Source organism: Octopus sinensis, linkage group LG4 (genome assembly GCF_006345805.1).
Source record: "Octopus sinensis linkage group LG4, ASM634580v1, whole genome shotgun sequence".
Taxonomy (NCBI): Eukaryota; Metazoa; Mollusca; class Cephalopoda; order Octopoda; family Octopodidae; genus Octopus; species Octopus sinensis.
In genome coordinates this window covers 115,487,185-115,503,143 of record NC_043000.1, presented here as the reverse complement: position 1 = coordinate 115,503,143, position 15,959 = coordinate 115,487,185, and the positions used below count along the sequence as shown (strand labels likewise).

The 15,959-nt window shown below is 35.9% G+C and overlaps 1 protein-coding gene across 2 annotated transcripts in view; it reads left to right on the top strand.

Moving 5' to 3' along the window:
• Nucleotides 1–15,959, top strand: part of LOC115210787 (tetratricopeptide repeat protein 27) — a 59,913-nt gene that overhangs the window by 14,197 nt on the left and 29,757 nt on the right. For both annotated transcript variants that reach the window (XM_029779517.2, XM_036502402.1), the window contains exons 2-5: nucleotides 10,363–10,537; nucleotides 12,224–12,356; nucleotides 13,275–13,415; nucleotides 15,386–15,488. In XM_029779517.2, coding sequence (XP_029635377.1) covers nucleotides 10,363–10,537; nucleotides 12,224–12,356; nucleotides 13,275–13,415; nucleotides 15,386–15,488 — 552 coding nt within the window. The remainder of the gene's footprint in view (nucleotides 1–10,362; nucleotides 10,538–12,223; nucleotides 12,357–13,274; nucleotides 13,416–15,385; nucleotides 15,489–15,959) is intronic.

The window sequence follows — 15,959 nt, the reverse complement described above, 5'->3', positions numbered from 1 at the left end:
CCTCGTTCAGAGACTTATTATTATAATTATTATTATTCAAGTAGGGAGCTACATTCTGAGTTCAAATTCCGCTGAGGTTAGCTTTGCCTTTCTTCCTTTTGGGGATGATAAATTAAGTACCAGTGAAACATTGGAGTTAATGTATTCAACTAGTCTCCCCCCCCCCCAATTTCAGGTCTTGTGCCTTTAATAGAAAGGATATAATTATTAAAGTAGGGAGCTTGGCAGAATCATTAGGGTGTCTGACAAAATGTTTAGTCGCATTTCATCCATCTTTATGTTCTGGGTTCAAATGTTGCTGGAGTTGACTTTACCTTTCATCGTTTTGGGGTCAATAAAATAAGTACCATTTGAGCACTGGGGTCACTGGAATCAGCTTAAGCTCTTCCCTGAAATTGTTGGCCTTCTGCCAAAGTTTGAAACCAATATTAAAGGCGGCGAGCTGGCAGAATTGTTAGCACGCCGGGTGAAATGCTTAGTGGTATTTCATCTGCCGTTATGTTCTGAGTTCAAATTCCACGGAGGTCAACTCTGCCTTTCATCCTTTAAGTAATGGGGTCAATGTCATCATCATCATTTAGTGTCCGCTGATGACATTGACCCCATTGCTTAACCGGTATTTTATTTATCGACCCTGAAAGGATGAAAGGCAGAGTCGACCTCCGCGGAATTTGAACTCAGAACATAACGGCAGATGAAATACCACTAAGCATTTCGCCCGGCATGCTAACGATTCTGCCAGCTCACACGCATATTTCATAAAGTACTGTCTGTCTGAGATCCTTGTTGTGACTTGATAAACAGCACAAACCTCCTGTAGGCAATACCTTCAATCAATAACCTCACAATATTGTATACTGTACGTCTGTAATAATAATAATAATAATTATTATTATTACAGACATTGTACAGTATACAATATTGTGAGAATCAACTTAATCCCTTTGTTTGTCCCCCCTATGTTTAGCCCCTTGTGGACAATAAAAAAAAATTTATTATTATTATTATTATTACTTCTACTTAAAAGGGATTATAACAACAGACTGGTTATGTTCACTTGTACCAGCTAATTCATTACGATTAAACATTGTATTTTCTTGCTTTATGTCCAATTACACTCTCTTTACTTGTTTCAGTCATTTGACTGCGGCCCTGCTGGAGCGCAGCCTTCAGTCGAGCAGATCGACCCCAGGACCTATTCTTTGTAAGCCTAATACTTATTCTATCGGTCTCTTTTGCCGAACTGCTAAGTTATGGGGACATAAACACACCAGCATCGGTTGTCAAGCGATGTTGGGGGCACAAACACAGACACACAAACACACACACACATATATATATATATATATATATTATATATATATATATATATATATATATATATATATATATATATACATACATATATACGACGGGCTTCTTTCAGTTTCCGTCCACCAAGTCCACTCACAAGGCTTTGGTCGGCCTGACGCTATAATAGAAGACACTTGCCCAAGGCGCCACGCAGTGGGATTGAACCCAGAACCATGTGGTTGGTAAGCAAGCTACTTACCACACAGCCACTCCTGCGCCTATATAATAATGCTTTTTTAACCCATAGTTCAAGTATTAAACCCACATGGTTCCAGGTTCAGTCCCACTGCGTGGCACCTTGGGCAAGTGTCTTCTACTATAGCGTCGGGCCGACCAAAGCCTTGTGAGTGGATTTGGTAGACGGAAACTGAAAGAAGCCCGTCGTATATATATATATATGTGTGTGTGTGTATGTTTTGTAATGCACTGCTAGATTGGCTTCAATATTACCTACATTAACCCTTTAGCATTTAAACCAACCACATCCAACCCAAATATTCTACTTGTTTTATGTTCAAATTGACCAGATCTGGGCCCCTGCCATCTACCCTATAATTTCTTTCAGAAAACAAACAATCACATCATCAAAATTTCAATGCATGATTAATTCAAAGCAATATGGATAAATAAGCCATTCCGTTTGTGAGAATAACCTGAATACTAAAGGGTTAATTCTCTCAAAGATTTTTGTCCCTGAATCTGCACTCCTAAAATTGATGTTCATCTGATCCAGTGGAAAGATGAAGAGGGGTTGTTGAAGAAAGGTAGGGCAATAATAGGGTGACTGGAGGGTGGTGTTGTGGATGTAAACCCCACCCCACCCCCTAAAAAATGGGTCAAATAAGTTATGTTTTTATTTGTGAAATACTGTTGTTTTGAATTTGCTGCAGAGAGTGGTCTGCATTTGTGGTGCTGAGTTTGGTTGGGGATTGGCGCTAGGAATGTGGCTCGAGTGTGAAGGGGGTAGCAGCCTGAAAAAATTTGGGAATTACTGATCGAATCTGCCCATGTGTCTGTATGTATATATTAACAGTATCACACCATACTAATCATATCTGTTGGGCATGTGGAAGAAAGTGTAATTCGGCGGGAGGACTTAAACGACATGCAAAGGTACATGAAGCCCAGTTACAGCTACAGCCAGCCGGCTATTGCCGGTAAAGGTTTTAGCTGCCAATTCTGTACAAGACATTGTAGATCTTTAGCTGGGCTAAAAAGTCACAGCACCAATAACAGTTAAGCTTCATGCAATGGCCATACTTGATAACGAGGGGGCAGCCATCATATGTATATATACATCATCATCATCATCAACTAGAGTACATGTGTGTCTGCATTTATTTGTGTTGACTGAGCTAAATAGGTGTTTGAGTTAGCGGGTTGAATTATTAGTAACCAATAAAATAAGTACCAATGCTAAAAATACCGGGCTGATCTGATCAGCAATGTTAGTATCTTAGTATGGACATGGTCCAATTACAAAACCGATAAATGAATATTTGTGTGTGTGTGTGTGTCTAATCTCTTCAATCCAGCTTTCTATTGATGTCTTCTGCTTTCCTATCACCCCCACCTCCACCCTGCTATTGATTTGTTAATTGGTCGGCTGCATCTGTTAATATAACATTGTCGGTGTATGTCATCCCAACCAGTTAGGGTTGTGTGTGTGTTATATATATAGCTTTTATCTTTTGTTTCTGGCATAGGGTTGTGGCCATACTGGGGCACTGCTTTAAAGTGTCTTTAGTCTAACAAAGTACCCCAGCACATATGTTTTTAAAAGCCTAGTACTTTTGATCCCATCCATACACACACACACACAAAACAAGCTTCTTTTGGCTCCCATCTACTAAATCCATTCACAAGGCTCTGGCTGACCCAGGGCTATAGAATAAGATACTTGCCCAAGGTGCCACACAGTGGGACTGAAACCAAAACCTTGTGGTTGGGAAGCAAATTTCTTACCACACAGCCATGCCTGTGCCTCTATGAATATCATCATCGTCGTTTAACATCCGCTTTCCATGCTGGCATGGGTTGGCCAGCTTGACTGAGGGCTGGTGAGCCAGAAGGCTGCACCAGGCCCCAATTCAATCTGGCAAAGTGTCTACAGCTGGTAGGGCCAGTCAGGTGGTACTGGCATCAACCACGTTTTAATGGTGCTTTTTGGGTGCCACTAGCATGGGAGCCAGTCAGGCAGTACTGGCAACAATCACACTCAAATGGTGCTTTCTATGTGCCAACGGTATGGGAGCCAGACAGGCAGTACTGGCAACAATCACGGTCGAATGGTGCTTTTTACGTGCCACTGGCACAGGAGCCAATGAGGCAGCACTGGCAACAATCACATTCATGTAGTGCTTTTTATGTGCCACCAGTACAGGACCAGTCAGGCAGCACTGGCATCGACCATGCTTGAATATGTGTATATATTATTATTTACACCATCAACACCAGCCTAGCTGAAACCCTCTCTGGCTCTGTATTACAAATGTCTTATTTTCATGGGTTTGGGATTAAAATCTTCCACCAAAATTAGTCACAATTTATGTTCCTAACACCAGCTTAATGATAACTAAGTTATTTTACTAAATTCTTTGTTATTTTAAAAATTAATTGAAAGAAACAAAGAGCACTTCAAAATAATACAGTAACGAAAGGGTTAAATTTTTTTAAGCTTCTTACAGAATCCTAGCTTACTGGGCTCAGCTGAGCAGATATATGTAACACCTACAAAATGTATTGAGTACCTCTTTATTTTGTTTGTCCACGCCACCCCTCTTGTAAAATTTTAATACTAAAAGGTATCTAGAAATATGTTCCAAACACCAGCTTAGTAAAATGACAAAGTTGTTTTACTAAATTCTTCATTTTGAAAAATATTTGTAACAAAAGCTGTGCAATTCAACAAAAATATGCTTTATGTTCAACTGTATATGTGTCTGTGAATCATGTGTGTGAATATATATTATCTATTTATCTATCTATCTGAAGACCTGTTGGGGGCAAGTGAAATCGAAATTGAAGCAAATTCAATGACTGGCACCCATGCCAGTTGAGCGCTAACAGCTCAATCCGAGTGGGATCACTGCCAGAGCAGCTGTCTGGTATGTAAAGAGCACCATTTGAGCATGATCGTTGTCAGCGTCACCTCACTGGCATGTGAACAAAACATTCGAGCGAGGTCGTTGCCAGTGCTGCTAAACTGGCTCCTGTGCAGGTGGCACATAAAAAACACCATTTTCGAGCATGACTGTTGGCAGTACCGCCAGACTGGCCCTCGTGCCGGTGGCACTTTAAAAGCACCCACTACACTCTCGGAGTGGTTGGCGTTAGGAAGGGCATCCAGCTGTAGAAATTCTGCCAGACCAGATTGAAGCCTGGCGCAGCCATCTGGTTCGCCAGTCCTCAGTCAAATCGTCCAACCCATGCTAGCATGGAAAGCAGACGTTAAACAATGATGATGATAATGAAGATGATATATATATTTATTTATTTATTTATATATATATATATATATAAATTAAATTAGAGATAAAACCATTATTAAGCAATTCAAACAGTGATAGACATAAGCCAATGTATAAATAACAAATAATATAAATATAATTAATATTATATATAATATATATATATTGGAGTGGTTGGCATTAGGAAGGGCATACAACTGTAGAAACCATGCCAAATCAGATTGGAACTTGGTGTGGTTCCTCAGCTTACCAGTTTTCAGTCAATTGGTTTATGTCTATTACTGTTTGAGTTGCTTAATAGTGGTTTTATCTCTAATTTACTTTATATTTATACTGTGAAATTTGATTTAATCCTAAATCTAATTTTTCCCTGTAAGTTTGGACATACTCCCTAATATTATTATTATCATTATATATATATATATATATATATATATATATATATATATATATATATATATATAAAATGAGATAGGGGTTGTAAATTCAACCCTCCATGGGATAACATATATCCAATATACTGCTAGAGAAGTACCCAACAAAGCTAATACATAAATGTTAAAAATTGCGATGCGATTAATTCATTTACTGTATTAGGTGGGCAAAGGTAAAATTATTTTTACCATAAATTAATAATACAAAATGAGAAAATGGAGAAATATATCTAAATCAATCATCAACTATCAGATAATACCGAATCATATACTTTATTAAAACACAACACAATAGCAATGAGATTAGACATTAATACAGTACAATAATTACAATCAATATGGTGAGATATAACTAAATAAATATAACAAGATATAAAAATACATATACATTATAACTGACAGCTGTTTCGGCCATGAAGATAGGTATGTCTCATTTAACCTATTAGCCATATATTGCAGGTATAAATGAAACATTAACAAGAATATCTTACGGCCGCTTCGGAGATTCTAATGCAAGTATGAGTACAAACCCTAAAATAATTTACATATAAATATAAATATGAGTGCATACATACTCATATCCTTACATATATATACATATACATATACAAGGGTTTGTACTCATACTTGCATTAGAATTTCCGAAGAGGCCGTAAGATATTCTTGTTAATATCTCATTTATACCTGCAATATATGGCAAATAGGTTAAATGAGACATACCTATCTTCATGGCCGAAACAGCTGTCAGTTATAATGTATATGTATTTTTATATCTTGTTATATTTATTTAGTTATATCTCACCATATTGATTGTAATTATTGTACTGTATTAATGTCTAATCTCATTGCTATTGTGTAGTGTTTTAATAAAGTATATGATTCGGTATTATCTGATAGTTGATGATTGATTTAGATATATTTCTCCATTTTCTCATTTTACACATATATATATATATATATATATATAATATATATATATGCGCACGCGTATGCACACACTTATCTATTTCCACTCTGTTTGTATATATAGTTTCTCTCTGAAAATTCAGTAATATGATCTGAAATAGATTCAAATGTAATTGATGTTAAATCCTGTATAAGTATGTAAAAGGATTAATCTAAAGCCACTCCTTACCTTCACCTCTTTATTATCTACCTTATCTTTCTTTGCAAGATCTCTCTCTCTCTCTCTCTACCTATCTATCTATCTATCTATCTCTATCTCTCAGGAATGTCTGGAATAGTAACATAATATCAGAGTATTTACCATTGTTGAACTGTTTGTCTATTTTCATACCTTGATATATTTGCAAGCAACTTTCCATTATTCTCTTTTGTTGTCTTTGTCGACCAGTTTTATGCATTACATGCAATTAATGGAAAATATTTAATTGTAAATGTATTTGTCCTTCCTCTCTCGAATGTTTTGGATCTATGTATGTATTATAGAGTGGTTACGTGTGGTGTACAGATATTGAATACTGAGAAGAACGGTCGCTAGAATTTGAGGAAAAATCTTTTTCTTTATTCATTATTATTAGTGCTTTCGTTTGTTTCTCGAACTTGGTAAATAGAATTTTGTGAATGTACAAACAGCTTGTTTGTACACTCACAAAATTCTATTTGACAAGTTTGAGAAACAAACGAAAGCGCTAATAATAATGAATCAATAAAAAGATTTTCCAAAATTCTGGCGACCTTTTTTTCTCTTTTCTGTATGTATGTATGTATATATAATATATATATATATATAATATATATATATATATATATATATATTATATATATATATATGCGCACGCGTATGCACACACTTATCTATTTCCACTCTGTTTGTATATATAGTTTCTCTCTGAAAATTCAGTAATATGATCTGAAATAGATTCAAATGTAATTGATGTTAAATCCTGTATAAGTATGTAAAAGGATTAATCTAAAGCCACTCCTTACCTTCACCTCTTTATTATCTACCTTATCTTTCTTTGCAAGATCTCTCTCTCTCTCTCTACCTATCTATCTATCTATCTATCTCTATCTCTCAGGAATGTCTGGAATAGTAACATAACATCAGAGTATTTACCATTGTTGAACTGTTTGTCTATTTTCATACCTTGATATATTTGCAAGCAACTTTCCATTATTCTCTTTTGTTGTCTTTGTCGACCAGTTTTATGCATTACATGCAATTAATGGAAAATATTTAATTGTAAATGTATTTGTCCTTCCTCTCTCGAATGTTTTGGATCTATGTATGTATTATAGAGTGGTTACGTGTGGTGTACAGATATTGAATACTGAGAAGAACGGTCGCTAGAATTTGAGGAAAAATCTTTTTCTTTATTCATTATTATTAGTGCTTTCGTTTGTTTCTCGAACTTGGTAAATAGAATTTTGTGAATGTACAAACAGCTTGTTTGTACACTCACAAAATTCTATTTGACAAGTTTGAGAAACAAACGAAAGCGCTAATAATAATGAATCAATAAAAAGATTTTCCAAAATTCTGGCGACCTTTTTTTCTCTCTTTCTGTATGTATGTATGTATATATAAATATATATATATATATATATATATATATATATTATATATATATATATAGGGAGAGTTTACGAAAAAGACAAAAGACGAAGACATGTGGTGTACAGAACAAACAGATGTATTAGTATAACGCTCAGGAATAGAAAAAGTCTTTTACATTTCGAGCCTACGCTCTTCTACAGAAAAGGACACAGAAAAAATCATATATATATATACACACACACACACACACGCATATCTATATACACATCTTTTATAGATAGAAAACATTTAAATGTGTCTATTTGTTCATTTGTTTTTATATCAGGTTTTTTTTCCATGCTAGCATGGGTTAGCTGGAAACTTATTTTGAGGTCGAGTTTTACAGTGGCACATGTCTTTGTGGTTATGGTGTTGGTTTCAATTCCTGGATGGGGCAATGCATTGTGTTTTTTTAGTAAAACACTTCATTTCACATTGCCTCAGTCCACTCAGCTGGTTGAAAAGGAGTTCTCATGCGACTGACCGGTGTCCTGTCAGAGGAGGAACATATACATCAGAGAAACTGGGAAACTGGCCCTATTCTCCTTATAAAGTAATGTGGGCTATCATCATCATTGTTTAATGTCCGTTTTCTATGTTGGCATGGGTTTGACTGAAAACTGGTAAGCTGGAGAGCCACACCAAGTTCCAATCTGATTTGGCATGGCTTCTACAGTTGGATGCCCTTCCTAATGCCAACCTCTCCAACATACCCACTGCAACCACATGCATGTAGTGGGTGCCACCACCACTGGCATCAACCACAACTGCAATCTTGCTTGGCTTGACAAGACGATACCCCGAAATGACTGCAGTCAAAGGATGAAATGAATAAAATAGATCTATACTCTGTGTATGTGCGTATTCTGCTACTCAAAGTATCTGGAATGACACAATTCTTTGCACTGAACAACTGGAACACTGATTCACAGAAATTTATGCAAATTGCCTATATAAGACGTTTATCAGCTTTAATCCAGGACATCCACTAGTTTAGGTTTAGTGGTAGGCAGAGAGTGGTGTTTTCTTTAGCTCTCCTAGATTAGGACTCCTAAGTATATAATCTTCATTTAAAAACTTAACTGTTAATGTATACCATGTAATTATATTCATGCTTGTATGTTTATATATTATCATTGTCATTATTATATTTTTTTTTTTTTTAAGCGCTGATGTGGCTGTGTGGTAACAAGTTTGTTTTGCAACCACATGGTCTCAGGTTCAGTTCCACTATGTGGCACCCTGAACACGTGTCTTCTACTTGAGCCCTGGGCCAGCCAAAACCCTCTGAGTGAATTTTATAAACGGAAACTGAAAAAAGCCCATCATTTATATATATATATTTTTTATATTTTACTTGCTTCAGTCACTTGGCTGCACCCATGCTGGAGCACTGCCTTTAGTCAAAAAAATCAACCCCAGGACTTATTCTTTGTATGCCTTGTGCTTATTCTATCGGTCTTTTTTGTTGAACCACTTAGTTATGGGGACATAAACACACCAACATTGGTTGTCAAGTGATAGTGGGGGAACAAACACAGACACACAAATATATACATACATATATATATGACTGAGCGCCCTCACGTCGTTTCATTTCTTTTCTCCAAGTAAGTTTTTATACATACATATATATATATATATGCACACACGGCAAGCTTCTTTCAGTTTCCATCTACCAAATCCACTCACACAGCTTTGGTCGGACGTTAAACGATGATGATGAAATATATTTATACATCTTTGATATATTTTAATATATTTATGTATTTTTAATATATCTATATATTCATATGTTTTTAATGTAGTTATGTATTTTAATATATTCTATATAATAATTAAGTATGTTCTTCTGGTGATTCTTCCATATTAATTCTTCTAATGTAGAGTGGCTGTGTGGTAAGTAGCTTGTTTACCAACCACATGGTTCCGGGTTCAGTCCCGCTGCGTAGCACCTGGGGCAAGTGTCGTCTACTATAGCCTCGGGCCGACCAAAGGCTTGTGAGTGGATTTGGTAGACGGAAACTGAAAGAAGCCCGTCGTATATCAAACAGCTGTAAAAAAAAACAGGATAAAAGATATTTTTACCTCTCTCTTTTCCTGGACTTCAATTATTGTTATACACTCTAAATTGGTGTTTCCTGAATTTTCAGATGCTTAGTAAATTTAAAGTGGATCCTAAATTTAATTACTTTGCTACCTTCCAGCCAGGTACCTGGCTAGAGTGGTTGCATTAAGTTCCTGTTTGATTCTCTAAATCATTTTTTGATTTTTTTTTTCTATTTCATATATATATATATATAATATATATATATATATATATATATGCCCTTATTTTGTAAATTATTTATAAACTTAACCTTTAAAGATATTTTTTGATATGCTGGCCATTGATAAAATTTTTTTCCCGAAAAACATTTTATCCTACATTAGTTATATATATATATATTATATATATATATATATATATATATATATATATATATGTATATATATATATGTATATTTATGTACTCTTTTTGTTTTTTTTTTTAATCTTTCTCAGAATCTGAATTGCCAGTGATCATTGGAAACTTTCTATCTGGTAATTATGAAGCTGTCATTGCCGATCCATTTACCACAGAAGTGGTCGGTGGAGATTTGGAAGAACTTCAGCCTTCAGAAATCCAAGCACTAGTTCTCAAAAATATCGATTCTCTCCTGTCTACAGACCCTAAAAGGTAAAAGTCATGGACACTCAACATACTTTATTCTTTTCTTTTTTGTGTTTTTTAAGATTTTTTTCATCTGAGGGCTTGTTAGGACAAATGTTTTATAAATAAACTAGTACTGTGACCCAGCGTTGCCAGGTCATAGTGCTAGTGCATGCATATACAGCTGCATGCATGTGCACATACACACGAGTACTGTCCAAATCTCCGACCAATCACATACAGCTAGCTGGCATTCAATTGGCTTATCAAGTTCCGGGCATTTTGATTGGGTTTTGGATAGAAAATTCACAAAAAAAGTCACTTCTATTGATTTTTTAATGGCTTTGTTGGGCGACTGGGGAAATGTAAAGATGTGCACAACCACCCTTGGACGATTTTGAATGACCATAGAAAGTGTGAGCCCTCTAACTGAAAAATTGTGGATTTGTATAAAGGACACACACACAGACAGACATTTTGCCGTTTATATATATTGAGATGTTTGTCCATCTTAATTTTATGTGGTAGATATAACAACTGTTTATAAATACATTGATTAAATATACATAGATTTTTGCCAGCATATATGTATGCGTGTATCATCATCCTTTAGCGTTAATTTTCCATGCTGGCATGTGTTGGACAGTTTGACCAGAGCCGGAGAGCTGCACCAAGTTCTAATCTGTTTTGGCATGGATTCTACGGCTGGATGCCCTTCCTAATCCCAACCACATTACAGTAGGTGCTGGATGCTTATAATGTGGCCCCACGAGTGCTTTTACATGGCATCAGTACAAGACTCTTGCAGGCCAACCCTCTTTACCAGGGGATGCAACCTTAATGTTTCTACTGTGGGGGGGGACAAGTTTTCTTGAGTACAGTATCTCAGTCCTTTGTCATTTCATCTGAGAGGTTCAGCATCCAAAAGTCATCCTTCAGGACTTCATCCAATATCTTCCTGGGTCCCCATCTTTAATCTGTTCCATCCACTGATTTGAAAAATCAGCACTTTTTTATGCATCTAATATTGTGTATATTTATATATATATATATGGTCCCACCCATGCTAGCATGGAAGACGGACATTAAATGATGATGATGATGAGATATATATATATATATATATATATAGAGAGAGAGAGAGAGAGAGAGAGAGAGAGAGAGAGAGAGCAATAAGAAAATGGAGGGGATCAATAGGTGGTTCATCAACTTTTAAACATTATATTATATCAATTTATTTATATATTTACTGAAATGACAATTACAAGAATATACATACATGTACAACATATTATGTTTTACATATAAAATATATTAATATATAAAGATACCAGTAGTTATTAAAATATGTGACATACAGGAATAGAAATTGGGAAAGTATCTTACAGCTGTTTCAGCCAAGAGGCAAAAATACCTCATTTTACCTTTATTCCTCCAGTAGACTGAAATAATAAGTAGATGGAATTGAGGTACTTGGGTGTTTCTCTAGGCTTCGTCAGAGACTTTAGAAGGTACATAAGGTTAAGCTATAAATATAAATAAATAGATACACACACATTTACATACTTATACATATGCATACATATATAAATATACATAAATACATATACCTACACTTAAATGTACATACATACATATATATATAGTTACAAACAAGAAATGTGGATTATTATTATTATTATCATTATTAATTTTCTTTCCTCTTAACCTCAGCGCATTGAAAATTCTTGTGGTTGGAGTTTCATGCCTACAAATATTCCTTCAAAATAATTGGACAGGACCACTCACAGAAGCCTTTTCTTTAGAGAAATTCTACCAGAATTGGTGCCCTAAAGTTATATATCAGGTGAGTGCTCCATCTTTTCACTTCCACTTATCTTTGTTTTTATAACATTGTTTCTTTCGATTAAGCATGGGTTATTTTGTTTCCTTCGCCGAGGTCCAGTAACTAAAACAAGGGAAAGAATGAAAGAACTATCTCCTCATCATCATCGTCGTTTAATGCCTACTTTCCCTGCTGGCATGGGTTGGAGGGCTTGGCTGAGGACTGACAAGCCAGGAGGCTGCACCAGGCTCCAATCTAATCTGGCAGTGTTTCTACAGCTGGATGCCCTTCCTAATGCCAACCACTCCAAGAGTGTAGTGGGTGCTTTTTACATGCTACTGGCATGGAGGCCAGTCAGGCGGCACTGACTATGCTTGAATAGTGTTTTTTATGTGCCACTGGCAAAGGAGCCAGTCAGGTGGCACTGACATCCACCATGCTTATATGGTGCTTTTTATGTACCACTGGCACAGGAGCTAGTCAGCCAGCACTGGCATCAGCCATGCTTGAATGGTGCTTTTTATGTACCACTGGCAATGATCATGCTTCAGTGATGCTTTTTATGTGCTACTAGCTCTGGTATGGGCCATGCTCGAATGGTGCTTTTTATGTGCCACCGGCACTGGCATCAGCCACATTCGAATGGTACTTTTTATGTGCCACTCTCATGGGTGCCAGTCAGGCAGCATGGGCATTGACCACGACAAAGATTTCACTTGACTCAACCAGTCTTAAGACCAAACTGAGATGATACTTAATGGCTTTATCTCCCTCTCAGGTTGTGTCACTTTCTGATGGCAGTCTTAATAAGTGACAAATTTCTGCTGAAATTCTCAATAGAAAATCTCATTACAAAATGTTTTCCTGTATTGTAGTTGCATTTCACTTATCTTTGACCTTCACTAAATGTCTCCCCTTTTCTGCCCCTTTTCCTTGCAGGAAGACAAACTCCACAGTCTTTTAGTGAAGGAACTCTGCAAAGATGGTGAAGCTGTCTACAAACTCTGCCGCCAGTTACCTTGCTTTTTTCTTGCCACAAGCATCCTACTTGAAAGTTCTACATTCCGTCAGCAACTCTGGGTACGTAGTGTTCCACAAAACAATGTTTGGTATATTCTTCTTCTTCATCTCTGTTGTCCTTTAGTCTCTATGCTTTTTATTCTGTTTTCTCTCTCTTGCTCATCTTTATTCTCACATTTTCTGTTGTTTTCCTTTCACTTTTTCACTCTTAGACAAGTGTTCTCTACTATAGCCCCAGACTGGGCAATGCCTTACGAGTGGATTTGGTAGATGGAAACTGAATATATATATATATAAATTAGAAAAAAACCACCTTTTATAAATTCAAAATGAACAATTAAATTACACCATCTAGAAAATTACATATAATAGAAATATTAAAATAACAATAACATACCGATGATTAAGTAAATTGCGAAATAATAATAAAAATGTATATATTTGGTAGAACAACAAATATATTCTACTAAATATATACGTTTTTATTATTATTTGAAATTTACTTAATCATCGGTATATTATTGTTATTTTAATTTTAATAATTCAATTATATGTAATTTTCTAGATGGTGTAATTTAATTGTTCATTTTGAATTTATAAAAGGTGGTTTTTTTCTAATTTTTATATATATATGTATTTATTTTCTGAAATTTGATTTAGTATTTCTAAAGTTAGGAATAATATTCCCTCAAATAATTATTTTATATATATATATAGGTGTAAAAAGGTTGAATGTAGATTCATCCTTTAATTTTTATTGAGTGAAAACACCTAAAGCTCCACGAGGCTCTGGCAAGGGGTGGTGGTGAACCCTGCTGTACTCTTTCACCACAACTTTCACTCACTCTTTCTCCCTGTTTCTGTTGTACCTGTATTTCAGAGGGCCAGCCTTGTCACACTGAATCTCCCAAAGAACTCCGTTAAGGGTACATGTGTCTATGGGGTGCTCAGCTACTTGCACGTTAATTTCACGAGCAGGCTGTTCCATTGATCGGATCAACTGGAACCCTCGTCGTTGCAACCAGCAGAGTGCCACGAGTAAATAAGACACATGGCTTAGTGGTTAGGGTATTCAGCTCACAGTCATAAGGTCCTGATTTCAATTCCTGGCAGTGCATTATGTCCTTGAGTAAGATCCTTTATTTCACGTTGCTCCAGTTCATTCAGCTGGTAAAAATGAGATGTACCCGTAATTCAAAGGGCCAGCCTTGTCACATTCTGTGTCATGCTGAATCTCCCTGAGAACTACACTAAGGTTGCGTATGCCTGTGGAATACTCAGCCATTTGCCTGTTAATTTCCCAAGTTGGCTGTTCCATTGATCACATCAACTGAAACACTTGTCGTAACTGATGGAGTGCCAATTAGTAAATAAGCAATTAACACTTGTGAAACATAATTGTTGATTGGCAGACTTTCAAACTAGCTACCATTACTTCATTAAGATGAAAAAGGGCAAAAAATTGAGTGATTATTTCCTTCTGTGAAAGGAATCTTTTATCCAAAACATTAAATTTTTTTTCCTTTTTGCTCTCCAATTCCATATCCTTTTCTGGTATATTTCTCTGTGAGGTAATGAAAGCTATTCTGAAAGCTTACCAATCATTTGTTCCAACCATGCCCATTTCATATTTTTAGATACATTTAAGATTATATTGTCTTATATCTCCTTCCTTTTGTAAGAGAGTAGAACAGGATTTAAGGGAGATTTGGCTGGTGTTTCTAGCCATTCCTTTAACCATAGCCACTGAAAGGGAAAACAAGGTCAATAATGCTTGAATATTCTTTTCTACTCTAGGCACAAGGCACAAAATTTTTGGGGAGGGGGGGCAATCTGTTAGATCGACCTCAGTATGAAACTGGTACTTAATTTATTGAGCCTGATAAGATGAAAAGCAAAGTCAACCTCGGTGGAATTTAAACTCAGAACGTAAAGACAGGCGAAATACCAATAATGCTAGAATAATTAAGGAAGCCTTGACTGATCATCTGATATAATATTCAATAAGTATTGTGAATTATTTGTTGTAGAGTGGTGAGTGGTGGCGGTTCCGGGTGGTGTCAGTTTACCAGAGGTTGCTGGATGACAAATCTCCCAGCCTGAAGGATATTGCTGATGAAGCACTAACTGCAAGTGAGTTTCTCTTTCCTTTTTCATTATTCTACACACACACACACACACAGAGAGGCTCAGGTATGGATTTGTGACTAAAAGGATTATTTTGCAGCTGAATGGTTTTAGATTGAATTCCACTGGGTTTTTATTCAAGGATAGTTGATAGGTTGGATGAGATGCTGATGAAAGGACAATAATACTTGAAATATGCATATACACCCTTTCCCTATTTTTCTGTTTTCAGTTGCATTGTTTACAAAGACATATTTGTTTATGAATCCTCATAACTTATAGTTATGAATTCTATAGAAAATCTATAGGGATAACATTAAAATGAGATTCAAGCACTGTTGACACATGGTAAGATGCAGTATTGACTTATAATCCTATAATATACTTAAGAGTATTTTATGGTTCCAGAACAAATTACAACTGCCTTGCCAGCTTTTAAATGTGTGTGTGTGTGTGTGTGAATATTTTCATGAAAAT